Consider the following 18,200-nt stretch of genomic DNA (forward strand, 5'->3'; position numbering starts at 1 on the left):
TCCAACCGTTCCATGCACCCCAACCGTTCCATGCACCCCAACCGTTCCATGCACCCCAACCGTTCCATGCACTCCAATCATTCCATGCATTCCAGCCGTTCCGTGCACTCCAACCGTTTCGTGCACTCCAACCATTCTATGCACTTTGTTCGTTTTATGCACTCGAATCATTTTGTAAGTGTCCATTCCATGGCCTCTATCTGTTCCGTGCATTCCATCTGTTGCATGTACTCAGTCAGTTCTATACACACTATTAGTTCGATCAGTTCTAAGTGTTCCTTCTGATCAATGCACTTCGTCCGGTCAATACATCTATAAATGTTACGTTATCCCTTCCATCATCCGGTTTGCTTGTTTCTACGTTATTCGTTCTCCATGAATCATCCATCCACTTACTTGAACCGTTCCATACACTCTGTTTCACCCGTCTCATCCACTTAAATCATCCGTTCATCCACCTAAATTATCCGTTCCACCTATTTCACTCTCTTCATCCACACACTTCTTCCGTTCCACCCACTTCACCCGTTCCACCCACTTTACCGGTTCCACCCACTTCACCCGTTCCACCCACTTTACCCGTTACATCCACATACTTCATCCGTTCATCCACCTACTTCTTCCGTTCTTCACACTTCACCCGTTTTTCCATAAACTTCACCCATTCCACCCACTCCACCTGTTCAACCCAGTTCATCTGTTTCACCCACATACTTCCCCGTTCCAAGCCCATACTTCGTCCGTTCCATCCACCTACTTCATCCGTTCATCCAACTACTTCTTCCGTTCTTCACACTTCACCCGTTTTTCACACTTCACCCAGGTGGAACGGGTGGAGTGGGTGGAGGCAGGTCGTCACTGCTTCTTGCACAAGGATGGAGGAAAGAGGGCGGGACATATGAGTAGTTAGTTACTGTAGTGACTAGGGTACTCATAGTCCTTAGTCCCCTTTCCTCCATAAGTCCCACCCACCTTCCCCCACTTACATGCAAGGGGCTAAAATATTCAGCATAGCCAGGTATTAAAGCATCCAATGTGTTAAAAGGGGACTGAGGTGAGGCGCCAAAAGGGCAGGGTCTGGGGCGTTCCCACGCCTGTGGCCTAACCCTTGCTCGCTGTACTAAATTTAAAGGGTAAGCTCAATTTTTCGCTGCTAAAGCTTCCGGTACCGTCCCCATGTTGGGAGACGCCCACAAGGATGGAGGAAAGGGTACTAAGGACGAGTACTCTTGTCACTGCGGTGAAACTTCAATATTTATGTTAACACAAAGTTCTCTCTGGAAAAAACTCAATGGCTCTTTCAACACACTTGCACCACACCCTAAACTATTTTCTCTACAGTTACAATATCAACTAACAAAAGTCCAAGATTGGCATGTATAGTTGTTTATTTGACTGTTTTCCTGAAGGTTTGTTGCCAGCACGTGTTTCAACCTCCCACAGAGGTCCTCTTCAGGGCTACAATACCAATTACATATTCACATATTGTCCCCATATTGTTCCATAAGTACATTGAAAACATTCATGATATGAAAAACCCATACATTTGTATTTTTAAACCAAATATTAGACAGAAAAGTTATAAAGTAAAACACAAAATAATTATTCACACCAGACAAATGTACATTTATCAAAGATATAAAAAATGATCACACCCGAAGGTCAACAAATGGTTTAGTGGGCACAACGTCCTTTCATCGCAGGATGTTTTTTCGCAGGGATTTTACAGTGAATTTTTTGCCAAAAAAACTCATCTAATTTTTTTGGGGTTTGAAAAAATATATATATTGGGTGTGGGTTTTCGGGAATATATAAAAAATTAAAGGGGAAAGGGGGATCGGGGGGGAAACCCCCCTCCAAAATAAAAAAATAAACAATTTGATGAACTATTTTGTAATAAAATCTGCAGTAAAAAACCCAGCGAAAAAACATCCCACAATGAAATGCCATGGAACCGTTTGTGAAAGAGCAAAAGACAAAACATATAATTCCGTATAATAGTCCACATACAAATGTGGTAATGCATATCATTCATTTGTCCCCCTTTCCTAAAATTCAAAGGTCCTTGCTCAGGTACAAACCACCACCACCAAACCAACCATCCATAGAATGATAATGCGGTTACAGCCCCCGCACCAACTAAATGTGGCCCTAATCACTGTGCTGAACTTGTGCTCCACTCCTATTAAGCCCCTGCCAGTTTACCACCTCAATCCCTTAGTGCTAACACAAGCTACTGTCAATCTGAGAGTCCAACCAAAACGCAAAACGACGACACATTACTGGTCTTTCAGTTAGATATTGAATCCAATTCTTTGGCTTAATCCAACGATTACTTCCAAAATTGTTACTTGACCTAGTTACAACCACCTTCTGTGAAAGAAGGTTCTCAACAGAGCGACCCATCCCCCTAACTCGTGACACATTACCGGATCTCCTCTGGTACTATATATACCTTTCGCAGTGTCATGAAGTTCGGTTCTTCACATGCTGCAGTTCATACGATTTAATTTAAAGCTCACACTGTTGGGGCGAATGATCAATATCTATGTGAACACACTTTTTCATCACTAAAGCAGTCCCTGTTCCTGGTTCCCCCAGGGACATGCATTCACGCAAGTAATTCTCTGTTAGCTCTGCACTAAATGTAATTCCAAAACACGCACTGTTGCACCAACCTCCCTCACGCCTTTCACCTCAGAGGGTTGCACTTTGGTGTAGTGTCGGTGTTAGGCAGAAACCTGTGCAGTTCCCTCTGGGACCACTGCAAAAGATTTAAGACTACAGCTGTTTGGCAGTAAACCTACTTGGTAGCAGTCTGTACCACACAGATTCACTTGGTAGGTGTGGCAGAGCAGTCAGACTTCCCTCAAGAAGAGTTAGGCAGTATACCGAGTATTCACAATAGGTCAAGAGAACACAATAGAACAAGTAAACACTGACCAGGGCTTGGTGTAAAAGAGATATAATTATTTATTTAAAACCACATCTAGAAAAACATACAGGCACCAATAGTAAGCAATTCAAAAACAGTCACTAAAAGATATACACTCCCTTAAAAGAATATTAGACAAGTCTTAAGTAAAGCCCCACTTATTTTCAGACAGCGGTGAGCGTTTAACGTAGATGGTACTCTAATAGTTCATTTTTTTAAAAGGGAGAGAAAAGCAGAGAACAAGTTGAAACAGATCCCAACACTTTTACAAGAACATAACAAGGGAGGAAGGCAAAGTAAAACCGTGAAGTTAGAGTTCAATAGGCCGGATCCACTTTCAGGGGATCAAACGAAATGTGTCCAAGGTCACACGGTTGCAGTGCACAAAAGTCTTGTAATGGTTCAAAAAGGAGTTGGACCAAAGAAAGGGACCAGTTAGAGGGTCAAGGCGGCCAACCCAGTCCAGAAGGTTAAGGAGTTATTATTACCTTGTAGTAATCTTTAGAAAGGGAGGCCTGGTGGACACGGTACCTTAAAGTGGTGAGAAGACTCCAGCGGGGGCAGTTGTTCCTGGCAGCGGATGCAAGTCGGTGCTTCGTCCGGGGGAAGAGAGGACCTCGTTGTGGAGGAAGACAGGAGTCCGTTGCACTGCCAGGGAAGAAATCAGCCGCGGAGTTTCTCAGGTACAAGGAGCGGTCCGTTGATTCGCGTTCAGTGGTGAGTGGCTATCCGGCCGCCGGGGTGCTTGGCACGGGCATTTCGACCACAAACCGGTCTGGGGTGCGAAGAAGGAAGGTAAAACTGGTTGTGCCCACCAGTCAGGGGAAGAAGCCTCTCCAGCTGGGAGATCTTCTCTGTCGTCGGGAAGTGGTGAGACGGTTCCGCAGGGCTCCACCGGTGGTGTCGTCGTGGTAGGTCGGCTCAACTTCTCCCTCGTCGGATTCTCAGGTCCTGTGGCAACTTCTGAAGTTCCGATCCCCAAAGCCCTGCTTTTATGCAGCATACCCCCATTCACTCCGCCTAGTTGTCAATCAAACATGCTAAGTGGTGAGCCGGCCGGCTCACCACTTGGGCCAATCACACAAGAGTGCGACTTGAGTTACCAAGGTAACTCAGTCCAGGGTGCATAAACCCCCTCCCACACCTCCTGTGGTACCCAGACAGAGTGGCACCACTTTTGGAGGCTTCTGTGGAGAAGCCTGCCAAAAAGTGGAACAAAGGACTCGACTTGGGTTGGAGTCACAGAAGAGAACACAAACGCCATTTTAGAATAGAGTCCTGGCAAAAAATACCAACCGGCGAATTAATATTAAATAAATAAACCAGCGGTATGTTCGAGGCTATGAGAATTAAATAATTAAAGTTGGTAGCCTCGAACAATGGGAAAATCCCTTAGGAAAATATTCACGGTCGAATATACAAAGTAGTTTCCACTGCCACCAGCCAAAACTCGATCAGGGGGGACGGGGACGTGCCCCCTCGACTAACAGACCCCGGGGCAATCGAATTGCCATGACCAGTACGTCCACAATATGATGGTTTGTACTGGTTTCTGTTAATAATTTGGGACTAGTAAAGCCAATGGTGACTTTACATGCCCTGGGAGACAGTAGTCAGTCCCAGGGTATGGAGTCTATGGAGGAGGGTCACTATGACACCCCTGTGTTACTGCACGGAGGGTGCTGTGTAACACACATAGGAAAAACACATGAGACCCTATGGAGTAAAAGACCCCATAGCCCATAAAACACATTAACAGTCAAAGGAACACCATAAATCATGTCCAAGAGTGGGAGAAAAAGAGTCTCACTCTTGGCAGGAGTAAAAAAACAAACTCCAGAAATCCAGCAAAGCTGCTGGGGGACTCACTAGGTTAGGAAATTCAGCCTAAAGAGAGAATTCTCCCTAACAGTCGGACTAGGCTTTTAATACTCTGTGCGCACACATCACCGACCTAAGCATTATAGTGTTTTATTTTGTGTGTCTTCAATAGACACATGACCTCCTCAGTGAGGATACTCACTACCTCTCTGAAGGCCCCCGAAAATTGACCAGGCTCTCCTTTCAACCACACCGTGAGACTCTTGACTACCTCCAGACCCACTGTCACCCCAACAACAGGGGCGCTGTACACTGGAGTCCATCACTCACCCCCTCCACACCAGATGAGTGACTACGAAAGTTACGAAGGCCTTTGATTAATTGACGTTATAATCTACTCCAGGTTGATGATTAAAAACGTATACTGTGTACCGGGAGAAACCTGAAGGTGTCTCCCTGGCTAGTCCCCGGGGATCTGTCATCCAGGTGGCCAAGACACAGCTATCGCTATTGGATCCAGTTACTCTGGGTGGACCAGTGAGGGAGGATCACCTGGATGGGGGGGTCATGTGGGAGTGGGACACTGACGGGTGAGACGTGGTATTCCCCTTGTTTGAATATCTTTTCCCCATCCAACCACGAACGATTATTCCCAAACACTGCCCCCCCCCTTTTCCCGACACAAATACTTTCACACAACTCCAAAGACAACAGACTTACACCAGAGCCGTTTACATGACATGTCCCAATACAAGGGTCAGGCAATTGACCAGAAACACGCATACACCTGACGGCCCTTTCCCTTCCTAACGGGGATAAAAGATGGAGCACAAGACTAGCAAGGCAGACCACATGAAATAAGAGCAGTTCAAGAGGAGGAGAAAGAGGACGCAGACAGATGGTGACAAGGAGCGAAGCAACCTTGCCCTTTCCGACCAAAGCCTGTGAAACTTCTGCAGAAGGAATCGTAAGACCGCAAAGAGTAGCCAGCGTGTTTTCCAGCATATGCCTACGCCACACGAGACCCTCCTCCGCTGATAACCAAGCCGGGGAAAGACACTGGTCTCTGTGGTACCAACCTTGACTCGAGAAAGAAAGGCAAAGCGGTTCATCAAAGCCGATGAGTCGAGGGGAGTGTTGATAAGAAACCAAACTGTGTTGAACCAAAAATAGCCAACGGCTATTTGAACAGCTGAAAGATACTATTGATGAAAGAGGGGGAAACCAGCAACAGAGGAGTCCAGAACCACGTGGGTGCTCATGCAGGAAACTCTGGCCGATTACCAGATGGTAGAAACTAACGTAACCAGAAGGCCTTGGGAAAAGGCGAGAAGGGGTCAAAGTGGTCATACAGAGGTCTTGTAAAACCTCTATACCGTCGAAAGTCTTTGACCGACAGATGATAGCGAAGCTAAGGGAAATGAATCCTGCTTGATGAAATGAGCGCATGAACAGTGTGTTACAAAGTTTGGCAAGCGTGACCCCGGCAGAGGGTTGCTAACAAAAAGGGGCGATGCCTGAAGTCCCAATGAATGGTGGGTTGACCAAAGTGAACCGGACTGCGGGGTGTCCACAGTGAACTGTCTTTAAAAGTTGGCGAGAGTGAACCCACTAGAGGGAAGCCGACAAAAAGGGGCAAAGCCTGAAGAACTGTTTAAAAAGACATTAAGATTCATCAATGCAAGAAGTATTGGAAGACCAGGGGAAGTCAATTGTCCCCCCTTGTCATTTGTGTCTGAGCACAGCTGTGGGAGATCCGGGGGTGAGTAGTTATCACCCAAAGTTCATTGGAAAAGGAATTGTTTTGTTGATTTATTGAATACGATTTGTGGAGGGTCTACGCCCGGAAGTTGGGGACCCAAGGGTGAAGCCATCACTCAAAGTATATGAGAAGCAGAATTGTGTGTGTGTTTGTTGGATACATCAGGCCTCAAAGGCAAGAGACTTTTTATTGAAAAGAGTTAACCATCAAATAGAACCTGATCGCTGGTACGGAACTTTCAGCTAGTGCTGAGAAAGCTTGAGCGTGTTCGGTGCTCAGGAGATCCCCTTTGTCCCGTGCTTCAAATGTGGGGAAGGAAGACCCCTGGCAATCACATCCTGACTTATTTGTGAACACTTTATTGAAAACCCTATCCCACACTCTTTCTGTAATTAGTTGTAAGGATTTGGCAATAGTTTTTTTGTTTTTTTTATTTTTCATTTGATAGTCGAAGCTTGTTCCTATCTTAGATTTAGGTTTAGGTTAGGTATTTTTCCACACTGCATTTACAGTTTAATAAACAGGCAGTAGTTTGTTTGTGCCTACACCTCTTTGCGCCAAATTTCTGATGTAAATGAATAAAAGTACGTAGTCAAGTTTCTTCAAGTATATTTTCTTAATTTATTTGATATATGTTCTGCCCATATGGATGACACGTGTTTCGGCGTTCCATTGGCGCCTTTTTCAAATCCGGGCCTTATTGAATGTAATGCAAATCTCCCTTTCCTTATTTCCGGGAATTAGTTTTTAGTTGAAGTGTATCACGGTAGTTCCAGGGTTAAATCCCACCTACAAAATTCTCTTGCTCATGCCTCAAGCATCGGGGAGGCATGAGCAAGAGAATTTTGTAGGTGGGATTTAACCCTGGAACTACCGTGATACACTTCAACTAAAAACTAATTCCCGGAAATAAGGAAAGGGAGATTTGCATTACATTCAATAAGGCCCGGATTTGAAAAAGGCGCCAATGGAACGCCGAAACACGTGTCATCCATATGGGCAGAACATATATCAAATAAATTAAGAAAATATACTTGAAGAAACTTGACTACGTACTTTTATTCATTTACATCAGAAATTTGGCGCAAAGAGGTGTAGGCACAAACAAACTACTGCTTACTTTACAAACGGAGCTGAGGGACTCTATGTCTCCGTGTTGACCCACATCCTTGCGACACAAGAATAAAATAATAAAATAAGAAAACCATTGCCAACTTTAATAGCACTAACATACGGGTCGCGAGAGTACACCTTATGAGATCCCCACTCAAGAAGTTCCTCACTCAGTTTAATAAACACCCTTGAACTGTGATCACTTGTCTGTGTTTACTGTTGCCACCATGAGTTCCTTACAGTACCCCACAGGGTCTATGGAGAGGCCCTGACGAAGGCGAACTGGAATAAACATTTCTCGCCGAATTGGCCAGATCAGGGATCTTTCAGAATCTCTCGAGACATTGCTGTATAAGATTATTTTCTTGTTGTTACCAACAAATTGGCAGACGCAAAAAACTTAGGAAAATAGAGTCCATGACATCGATGTCTACATTATAGAGAGACTCTAACCTAAGCAAACAAAAACATTTTTTAATATAGAAATCTTGAAACTAGGAGACTGACATATTAAGTTGTTTAGTTGTATGTTTATTTTATCAATTCACAGAAAGTATTTATTTTCATTTTTTTTGTGCTTTACACTTTGTGGATGCCCCACTTCTTTGCAATACTATGACTTTATTCAAAGCATTGTTCTAAAAAATCTCTTTATGTAAACTTACAATCTGTGTGTATACATTAATGGTTGTTGATCCATTACTCTTTTGTTATATGTTGTAAACATCACAGACGCCATGTGTTTGTTTTTTCTCGTTTTTGACCTAAATAAATAATGGTCTCTTATTTTACATCTCTGAATTCTTTTTTTTTGTCCACAGTATCAGTTTGTTAGATCATTATACCTGGAGTATTTCAAGGGATTATCTGGCAGGGATACCCGCACCCATGATCTTTTTCTTAAATAAGTTAATATAAATATGTTCTCACGGTGGAACAAATATTTGTGTATACCAGTATCTATCCCCAGCCACCAGTGGAAGTAGGGGTTTCCCCTTCTATGTAGATATAATGACCCCCACCTGAGCTGGACTTTTAATATTTAAAGCCCCTTCAGGTGCAGGCCATTAGAAGGAGAAACAAGTAGTGAGAGAAGCAGAAGGAAGCAGACGCCAGAACCGCTGCTGTGTTGTCAGCAGGACGCGGTGCCGAGAGAGTCTCAGGAGTCGGGAATCCTGAATGCAGAGAACATGCAGCAGGAAGCTGTGTTGGCATTAGCTGTCTGTAGGAGAGAGAAGCTCTCTGAGTTCTGTGTCCTCCTCCGGTGATTGGCGTTCACCGGAGTATGTGAGGAGCAAAGCAGGCTCCCTTTCTATGAGGCTCGAGCCACGGGAGTGTGACTGGAGCTGTCAGAAGCCCAAATTATCCTGACAAATTAGGAAGTTAAGTCGGCAGCGTGTTCCATTGAAGCGCAAGGAAAGACCAGTAAGTTGGCCTTCGCTAGGTAACCCTGGGGCGCTCTGCAATAGACCGCTGGCTCAAAGCAGCTGAACTATTGAACTAAAGCAATTTTGCCATAGATTACCAAAAAGGAAATTTTACAACCAGCATTGCCTAAGCCAATTGAAGGCAATTATAAATACAACGGGAAGCAGCTTTCCTAAAGAGGGAAACTGCGAAAAGAGACATTACCAGCAGCTAATTGGTGGTGTAAAAGGAACCCAGAGGTGGCAGGAGAAAAGCCCTCCTTGTAGAAATCATCGAGGGGAAGAGGAAAATAACTTGCATTGCATGTGGCAAACAAATCAGTGGGGAAAAACATATCAATGTATATTTTACCCTTGTGGAAGAAATTGTGAACCCAGATGTTAAGTCAAAGACTTTATCAAGAAGCAGTTTTTTAAAAATAACTTTCCACAAGAACAATCTAGGTGTGGAATGTTTGGAGCAAACCTCACCACAGAGTACATATAGTAGTGGTACAAGTTTTTATCCTGGCCATCGTGCATACCAGGAAAAGGACTATATTAGAGGTTAGTGGACCAGGAATAGGATAATTGAAGTACTGCAGCGTGGTAGAAGGTTGTGGTGGAAAGAAAGTGACAAGTCCAATAATGTGTTATGGTTAACTGTAGTAAAAACCATCCTGACAAAACTTGGTTTATGAAGAAGAAATGTGAAAGTGATTATTCTTCAAAGAAGATCATTTATATTGAATACGTATTGGAAGTGTGAAAACAGTCGTCTTGGTTTATCAAGAAAGTGCTTGTGGAAACTTTGACAATCCTTTTGAAAACTGATAAATCTTGTTCAACAATGAAACACTCAAGAGTGTCACGTGAAAGACTTATGGAATGCAAATAACTTTGTGTTGCACTTGGAGTAAAATGTGGCTATTGAAAAAAACATTCTTGATTTGAACTTTAGTTTGAAATGTCCCGAATGAATCCTCGGGAAGGGAATCCGACCCTGGTTCCAAGAATATATGTTTGTAAAGTCTATGTTTGAATATAACTGATATTTCTAGAGTTTGAACAGCCATATGATACCTGTATGATTTTGTTGTATTTTTACGTGTGAGGGACAGATACCTTTTGATATTCGAGTTTTCCTTTAGTCTTCGTTTTCCAGATAGGGAAACCCATGTTAAGGTAGGGGCAGCGAGGCATTTATTTCACCCTTATTATTTAATAAAATGACTACGTGTGAGAAAGCTCTACTTGTCCGTCTCACATTTCTGACCCCTCACAGCGGCTTGACCCAGCTTTTATTATGTTGACCAGTCATTTTGGATTCCATCCCCACTGCCTCTTTAGCTCTACCGTGTTTCTCTGAGGTGTAGGTGGCAGGACCCTGGCTTGCAGAGCAAAAGAAAAGTATTTTTGCAAGTAGGCACTGATCTCTGCAGGCATCCTTGATTTTTATGCTGCAGTGAAAAACTGTGCCTCGGGATCCTGTAAGCTTTGCTCAGCAAGTACCGCCCCCAAAAGTGCATTGGGCCTCGGTTGTCAGTGCAGACTTGTAACACATCTGATATTCCCATTCTGTATGCTTTCTCTACACAGGCGTGCAGAGATAGCAGCATAAGAAAGGCCCCTTTGCCTCTGCAGTCCCTGTAAACTCCCAGTTTGTTTTGTACAGAGGTTTTCTAATCACCTCTGATGTGTGAGTGGGTCGCTACTCAAAGTAGCAGAAAAAACAGTTTTGTAGATTACATGTTGGTTTAGAAGCTGCAAGGTCGCTTCTCTTTAAAGGACAGTGCTAGCAACTGTGGCTGTACACTGCAAGGATGAAAGCAGTAGGTTTTCACACACGGGAAACATTCTATCACCTCTATTCTTCAGATTTACAATCCCAGTATCCAAAATGAGTCTCTTTAAGGGACAGTGTCCCTACTGTGGTATGTCTGAATCGGAAGATGTAGAAGGTGGCATTTTGGGTAGAGCAAGTATGTCCCTAAATTTCTCAGCCCTACTACTAAAGAAATCTAAAAGGGTGCGTGTCAGGATGTCCTACAAAATAAGCCAAGTCTGCCATCCAGAAACGTACTCTAGCCTGATTTCTGTCCCTACCATTAAAAACAAAACAACCTAACTTTATCTAAGGGACAATAAGGGCCTCTGCCCAAAATAAAAGATGGTGGCTAGTGTCTGACCCCGCCCTGGCGTCTCTTTATCCAGAAAAGGGGCTGCTTGCCCATTGCACAGTTCAAGTTTGGACACCAAATGTCTCTTAAGTTTCCACTCCTCCAGTTACTTCTCAGTCTTTGGTTAGTCTCTTCCTCCCTAGGTTAATCAGGTTTCCATCTCCGATCTATGTCCACCCTTGGGATCCCCCTGTTTTGAATCTCCAGACCAGGTATGCTCCTTGGGATCCCCACCAAGGATTCTCGTGGTACTTTCTCCAGTTATCTCCTGATTTGTATCCCTTCTGCCGTCTTGGGTCTCGCACCCTAACTTGGGGTTCTGTTCTTCTCACCTCCCCTTGGGGTCTGGTTTCTCTCACCTCTCCTTGCGCTCTGGTTTCTCTCACCTCACCTTGGAATCTGGTTTCTCTCTTGGGGGTCAGGTTGTTCTCACCCCACCTTGCGGGCTGAATGCTTCAGTGGGGTGACCCTGTACCTTCTGTGTCCGTGCAGTGTTCCACTGAGCCTAGGTCGATAAGGTTTCTTCCTTCGAGCTTCCTCCAGGTGTTCTGTGTCTGATGGAACTGGTGCCCTTTTCTAGCCGTCTTCCTGAGGGGCTTCACCGTTGGTTTCGTGTTATGTCGCTCCTCTGCTGTTCCAGTGTTCTCCACTGCGGGATACTGTGGTAGGCTGGCCTTCTCCGGTCCAGGCCATGGCAGGTTTGTTGTGCTTGGCTGTGGGTCGGTCTGTCACACCAGGTGTGTGCACGCCTCGCTCTGCAACACCTTTCGATGAGCAAGTATCTCTTCATGTGCAACTCTGCTGGCGTCTCTCCTCCCCAGGGCAATGCTGATTGGGTATTTATCTTCCACACAATGGGGGATGGGCCCATCTCTCATTCTCTGTCCCAAGTTGAGGATGATGTCTGAAAAGGGTCATAAACCATACTCGTCAGTTTTAAAGGAAGTTTTAGGTCATCACACATTTAAATCCTATTTAGCTAACGAAAACCTTGGTATCTTCAGAATAGGGAGTATTACTGATATCCCTTTCAAGGAGACCCTTGTCCCGAAAGGAGGTTGCTAGCCCCCAGTGGTATCCTGCTTGCCCTGTCCCCTAAGGGGTATTAAGCTTAGCAGACTCACGCACCTTCTTGGTCCCAAAGGGGGTGGCTCCACCTTGGTGAGAGTGGACGAATACCCTGGATTTGTCACACGATATAGTCATGCTACACAGAAGTATCTAGGGAGACATTTCAGGAAATGATATGCATACTTCAGTGCCTTTTCAATTAACTATTACTCAGTAAAGATCAATCTTTTTGAATTGTGTAAAACATATGTTGAAAGAAGTTCTGCAATCTAAATCGTGAAAAGGGTAATCAAATATATTGGTCAAGAAAATACGTTTTTTTAAATATATTTATGCAAGGAATCTAGAAGTAGATATGGTAAGTTTTGACAGGGCATCTTCACTAAATCTGAATGCATATGTTGATGATGAATGTGCGCAATTCAAAGAAGTCAAAGATTAATAATGAAGAACTGTGGCGGAATGAAGGATTGCGACTGGGAGATTAATAAAAACAATTAAGAAAGAAAAAGCAAAAATTACATGTTGTAATTAGTTCCCCAAAGAATATATGCAACAAATTTAGAAAATACTACAGAATTACAAAAACTGGCTAATTTAGCTATCAGAAAAAGAGGGATCAAGGTCAGTGGAAAAATATGTGGAAGATGATCATGGCAAAAAAGTCCCATATGTTATGGGCATTAGTCAAAAGTTTGAGTGAAAACCAAAAGTTAGATGATGCCGATTAATGAAGACATATGGGCAGTATATATTATTGAAAACTATAACCTGATCTAATGCGAAAATATCTTTTGGACTAGCACATATATTAAATATAATAAGGAGAAATTGATATTGAATTAATACATTTTGGAGCTTATGAAGGGGAAAGTGGTAATCAAGCAGACACTGTCCATTCAGATTGTCCTCTGCATTTATTAATGGCATGATCAGGCCAATAACGAAGTTCATGTGGGTCTCTGGACTCATTCTACCAGATGCCTTATGGCTACATCTGCCTTTGCTGAGGAGTATCAGTTGTGGGCATCTGTTGGGCTGCTACATGGGCATATCTGCATACGTTCACCAAACTGTAATGCGCTTATTCCTTATTAGGACAAGACTCCTGTTTTGTCAGAGCAGCAATCCGGGATTTCCTGGTATAGGTAAGGGTTCCACACACTCCAGTCCTTGCAGAAACAATTGGCTCTTTGATAGTCTTCAACTAAGTCTTTGCACCTTTCTTGTCCTGTTTTAATCTGTTTTCAGGCTCTTTGGGGCCTCTGTGATATGTGTGCTGTACAAATGCCCATGTCCTACGTGCAAAAATGAAAATAAGGGGGCGCTGTGGTGCAGAGAACAAGATGGCCGCCTGAATTTGGGGCTTTTAGCGGTCAAACCAAAACCTTTCTAGTCACCCGGCAATATCTCTGGCCCTCCGTAGAACACTCATACGTCATTAACGGAGGTGGGTCTGGTGGGAGACTCTGTGGCTGAATGAAACAGACGTTTAGCTCTGGAGTGTCTGGCATGAGGTTTGCTGACTGGTAACCGGCATTGAAGAGGTGGGAGCTGAGGGCTACTCAACGCTTCAGGCTGAGGCGGAGTCTGTACAGTCACCGTCCCTGCAAGCTCCTTGGTCAGCCCTGGTTACGAGGACCCAAAGCTAGCCAGGAGGAGCTCTGGTGTTGAACCTTTGTCCGTTGGAAGGGTCCCACTGAGGGGACACAGTGAACCGGCAGGATGAGTGGCCGGCCCCAGTGCAGACACAGGCAAAGGGTCTAGTCAACTGTGAACTAACTCCAAGGGAGAACAGCTGTGGGCCAGCGCTAGGCGGGATATGACATTTTACAAAGCGGTAAGCACCATGCCTCAAAATGCTTTAGTGATACTAGATCCTGGGAACAGACACTGGGTCAGTAGAGGTGGGATAGCTGAATAGACGGGACTCTGCTTTCAAGGTCTGCCCCGAGGGGACACTGCAGACACTGATGGTGTGGCTTCTATTCAGGACTAATGGGTTGTTTGATGTTCTGTCTACCCCAAACGTTGTAGAGATTTCAGACCAGTTAAACACTCTGCGCTCTGGTATTCTGCAAAATGGCTACAGGGAAATCAAAGAAGAAGGATAAAGTCTCAGACTTTTTTGCTCCCCGCACAGTGGCAGTAAAATATTCTCCATCCAGTCAAGAAGTGTCCACACCACCCTCACCCTCAAGAAACCCTGTGATGGCAACTTTTGGTCGTATTGAGAAAACAATGTCTCGCCTGGAGGGCAAGTTTGATAAACTGAATGAAAAGGTGGTGCAATTGGAGTCCAGGACATCCACCGTAGAGCAAAGAACCACAGAGTTGGACCAACAGTGTGCTCGAATATCCCCTTAGGTGGACCGCCGGGGAAGAGAGATGACATCAGTGGTAAAGGTCCATAGGGCCATGGAGCAAAGTCTAGAGTACCTGGAAAATGTGACCCTGGTGAAGCAGAACAGAGTTTTTGGCCTCCCGGTCGGCATGGAGGGGGATGATCCAATCTCGTTTGCTGCAGACTGGCTTCTGTGGCTTCTGTCCCTTGAGATAGAGGAGGACCTGCTCTATATAGAAACGTACTTCAGAATCAAAAGTGGCATCTGTGATAAAAGGAAGAGATTCCCAGGTGCGACCGACACTGGTAATACAAGTGTTAGATACCAGGGATAAAGATAGAATCCTGAAGGCTGCAAGCGCGAACGGTTTCCTTAAATACCAGAAACATAACATTATTTTCTTCCCTGATCTGGCACTGGCAACCGAATAAAAGAGAAGGGCTTTGAATTCCCTAAAGAAAGTCTTCCTGGCACTTGAAGTGAAGGCAGGACTGTTGCGAACAGCTAAGCTTCAAGTGTCCTGGAAAGGGAATGAGTTCATCTTTTGGGATGCAGACAGAGCTGAAGATCCCTGCGGAAGTTGGAGTGGATGCAGACAAAGGATGGCTGTGCTGGGGAAGCTGCATCTTAGGTTGTATATAGGGAAGATGTTCAAGGAGCTATGCTTTCAGTTGAGAGATCATGAGGCTTGTATGTAAAGTGAGTTTTGTTCTCTAGTGCGAGACAATCGGGTGACAAATGAGTTGACATAATTCTGGCCTAAGGGTGGTGTATGGGCCAAATCCATATGAAGGGGCCATTCATGGTTTTATGTGCTTCTTCACAAATCTCTGCAAGCCACTACTCCCTCCCTTCCTCCTGCTGGTCTCTTGGTCTTCCTCCAGTACTGACCTCACCAGCATAACCCACACTTAATGTTTCATGTACCGTGTTTACATTTCCCTCCCTCTGCACTGAATTGGGAGCTTTCCCTGCCCAATACGTACCTACTTTCCTATCCCAGAATGTGTATGTGTATGTGTATGTGCATGGGGAGGTCTTCAAAAGGGGACTAAGGACTGCCCACTTCCACACACGGGCCCGCCGGGTGTAGTTAATGCTGATGTGGGAAGACAAATATTAGAGGTTCGGGAGCATGCCCAGAGTGGTCGCTAGGTAGGTCTACCGCCCACCCTCACCGCAGAGTCCCTGGTGGTCTAGGTGGCCCCCGGAGTCACTGTGCAGGCCTGCATGCTTAATCCGAAAACTCTGATTTTTGCTGTGCTGCCACATATGTGATCCCCATTTGTCAGTTTGATTGCGTCGGGGTATGCATGTAATTGTTTTTGTATAGCGCTTATACACAAGTGAAGTGTTTCAAAGCGCATCAAGGCAGGAAGGGAACAAAGGGATAATAGTCATTCTTGGGCCTTGAAGATTCCAAATGATCTAACAATAACTAGCATACTACTAGTGAAGTGCTTGACAGAGGGTGAGGGGAGAAAATAAGACAAACAGATCATGAACTGCATGAACTAGAGTACTGGTCTGGCAAACAATTTAGAATGCTTGGAGGTTGGTCATCTAATGTGCCTATGCTTGAGCATGACCAAAATGGGGAAGGGTGGGGGGAGACAAGAGGGAGGATTAGGCAGACAGACTTGCTGGCCCTAGAACATTCAGGGCTGAGTACGTGTGCAGACCAGGAAGTGCGCCCAGTCCAGCAAGGGCCAGGGATAAGTGCAGGGTGGTTGCCCCAATTGTGGGGCATATTGCAGTAGTGCCAGGGACTAGTGCAGAGGCCCAGAGGCAAGTGCAGGACTGGTGTGGGAGCCTTGGACCTGTGAGGTTTGGGAGGTGCACCAGGCGACCAGTTAGCTCACTGAGCAGGGGGGATGAGAAAGGAGGGAGGGAAACGAGCAGAAAATAGGGAGTTAGCGAGGGAGAGAGAAAGAGGAAGAGAATAGGAAAGTCTTGAGGAGTTTCCAGAACTTGAGGAGGTCCGGCTCAAGACGAAGAGAGGTAGGGAGGCTGTTCATTGCTGCTCTTCTGCTTCTGATTTCCAGACGGCTCCAGTGCGCGCTTCGTTCTCTCTGGCTCCTATATTTACAGCAGTTTGGAACTCGGTCTGGCCTCTCTTTTGCACTGGATGATCTAAAAGATACAGAAAAACACTGGCAAGTATCTTGAAAGTGAGGTAAGGTTGTAGTGAAGTGTCTGCAAACTAGCATCCTGGCACAGGGGTTGGGAACAGGAATTGGGTCCCTATGTGGGACCCTCCTTCCCTCCTGTGAAAAGGCCATGGTACTGTCCATGTCAGAGTATGCAGAAAGTATTATTAGATGGCGTTGAAGGGGAGGGTAAATCCAATTGTTTTTATTAATTAACTTGCCATTGGCTGCAGTCCTTATATTTGTAGCTCTTAGGTTACATCTTGGGCTGTTGAGAGGCCATTTTCTTTGGCTTTCCAAGTCTCATTGTACTATCTTTTGGTTCATCTTATTGTTTTCTAAATTGAACAGAATGACTTGGCACCCATCTCAAAAAGTGTAATTATTTCAATGGTAGAACGGGCCTTAAATTATGTATGCATTTTCTTCTCTTGTTCTGCTTTTTTACCCCAGCTTCGAGTATTTATTGCAAAATGTCATTGTGTGAACAACTAATTTGAATCTGCTGTCAATTTGCACCTTGTCTGAGACATGGTTGAATCTTGAAAGTCTAAAATTGTGTGGCATGCACATTATAAATGTAGAAGTAGCTTTTGGAAGAAACCTAAAAAACAATATGTGATTTTGTCCTTTTTCCGCTTTTAATCTTTTTGCACAGGTGAACGAGGAACATGTGCACATCATTGAGAACGAAACTAAAGAAATGTTGCAGAAACTATTTCCTCGCGTGTGTCTTTCTTCCAGCCTGGTAATATCATTCAGCCTCTTTTTCAGGAATTGTACTGTTTTGATTGTAGAATGAGTACTCTTCATAATTATGCTTTTGAATGCAAAATCATTGCTGGTGGTTTCTTCTGGTCATTTATGGAGCATTTCCACTAGGAATTCCAGAAAGAAGGATTTAACATTTTTATTTTGTTTTATTTTATTATCTGTTTGTAATTTTTTATAGTTCAACTACAATTAATAATGTACAAGTCCAGAAGGGCCAGTAGTGACTTGCCTTTCATATGTGTGATAGGAATCTAGAACAAGTCCTTAAATAAATATAAGAGCACATGCTAACAAAAATATATACTTGAAGCGCCCACTGAAGGCCTGTTTCATCATACTTTCATGGACTTGAAGCAAATGAAGGGATAAAGACTTTCACATGTTAGAAATATGTTATACAGTCTCAAATCACCAGTGGTATCAAAGTGCTGGGGCTTGTTGGAAAGTTGGCGAATAGTCTCTATACCTGTGGTATTTAACAATTTTACCAATGTAAGACCATTATTCGACATTAAGGTATCGAGACCATGGTCTGCGGAGGAAAATAAGATGGGGAAAGGGTTTTGAGATGGGAGTGAGAGCATACAGGTAAAACAAGCAGAGATGTGGTTGGTTACATGGAGAAGGATAGTGTTGGTCATAA

The 18,200-nt window shown here is 44.4% G+C and overlaps 1 protein-coding gene across 3 annotated transcripts in view; it reads left to right on the top strand.

Moving 5' to 3' along the window:
• Window positions 1–18,200, top strand: part of KTN1 (kinectin 1) — a 3,101,875-nt gene that overhangs the window by 2,391,095 nt on the left and 692,580 nt on the right. For all 3 annotated transcript variants that reach the window (XM_069637667.1, XM_069637665.1, XM_069637666.1), the window contains one exon: window positions 17,442–17,531. In XM_069637667.1, the coding sequence (XP_069493768.1) occupies window positions 17,442–17,531 (90 nt within the window). The remainder of the gene's footprint in view (window positions 1–17,441; window positions 17,532–18,200) is intronic.

Source organism: Ambystoma mexicanum, chromosome 14 (assembly GCF_040938575.1).
Source record: "Ambystoma mexicanum isolate Mex_15411 chromosome 14, UKY_AmexF1_1, whole genome shotgun sequence".
NCBI lineage: Eukaryota > Metazoa > Chordata > Amphibia > Caudata > Ambystomatidae > Ambystoma > Ambystoma mexicanum.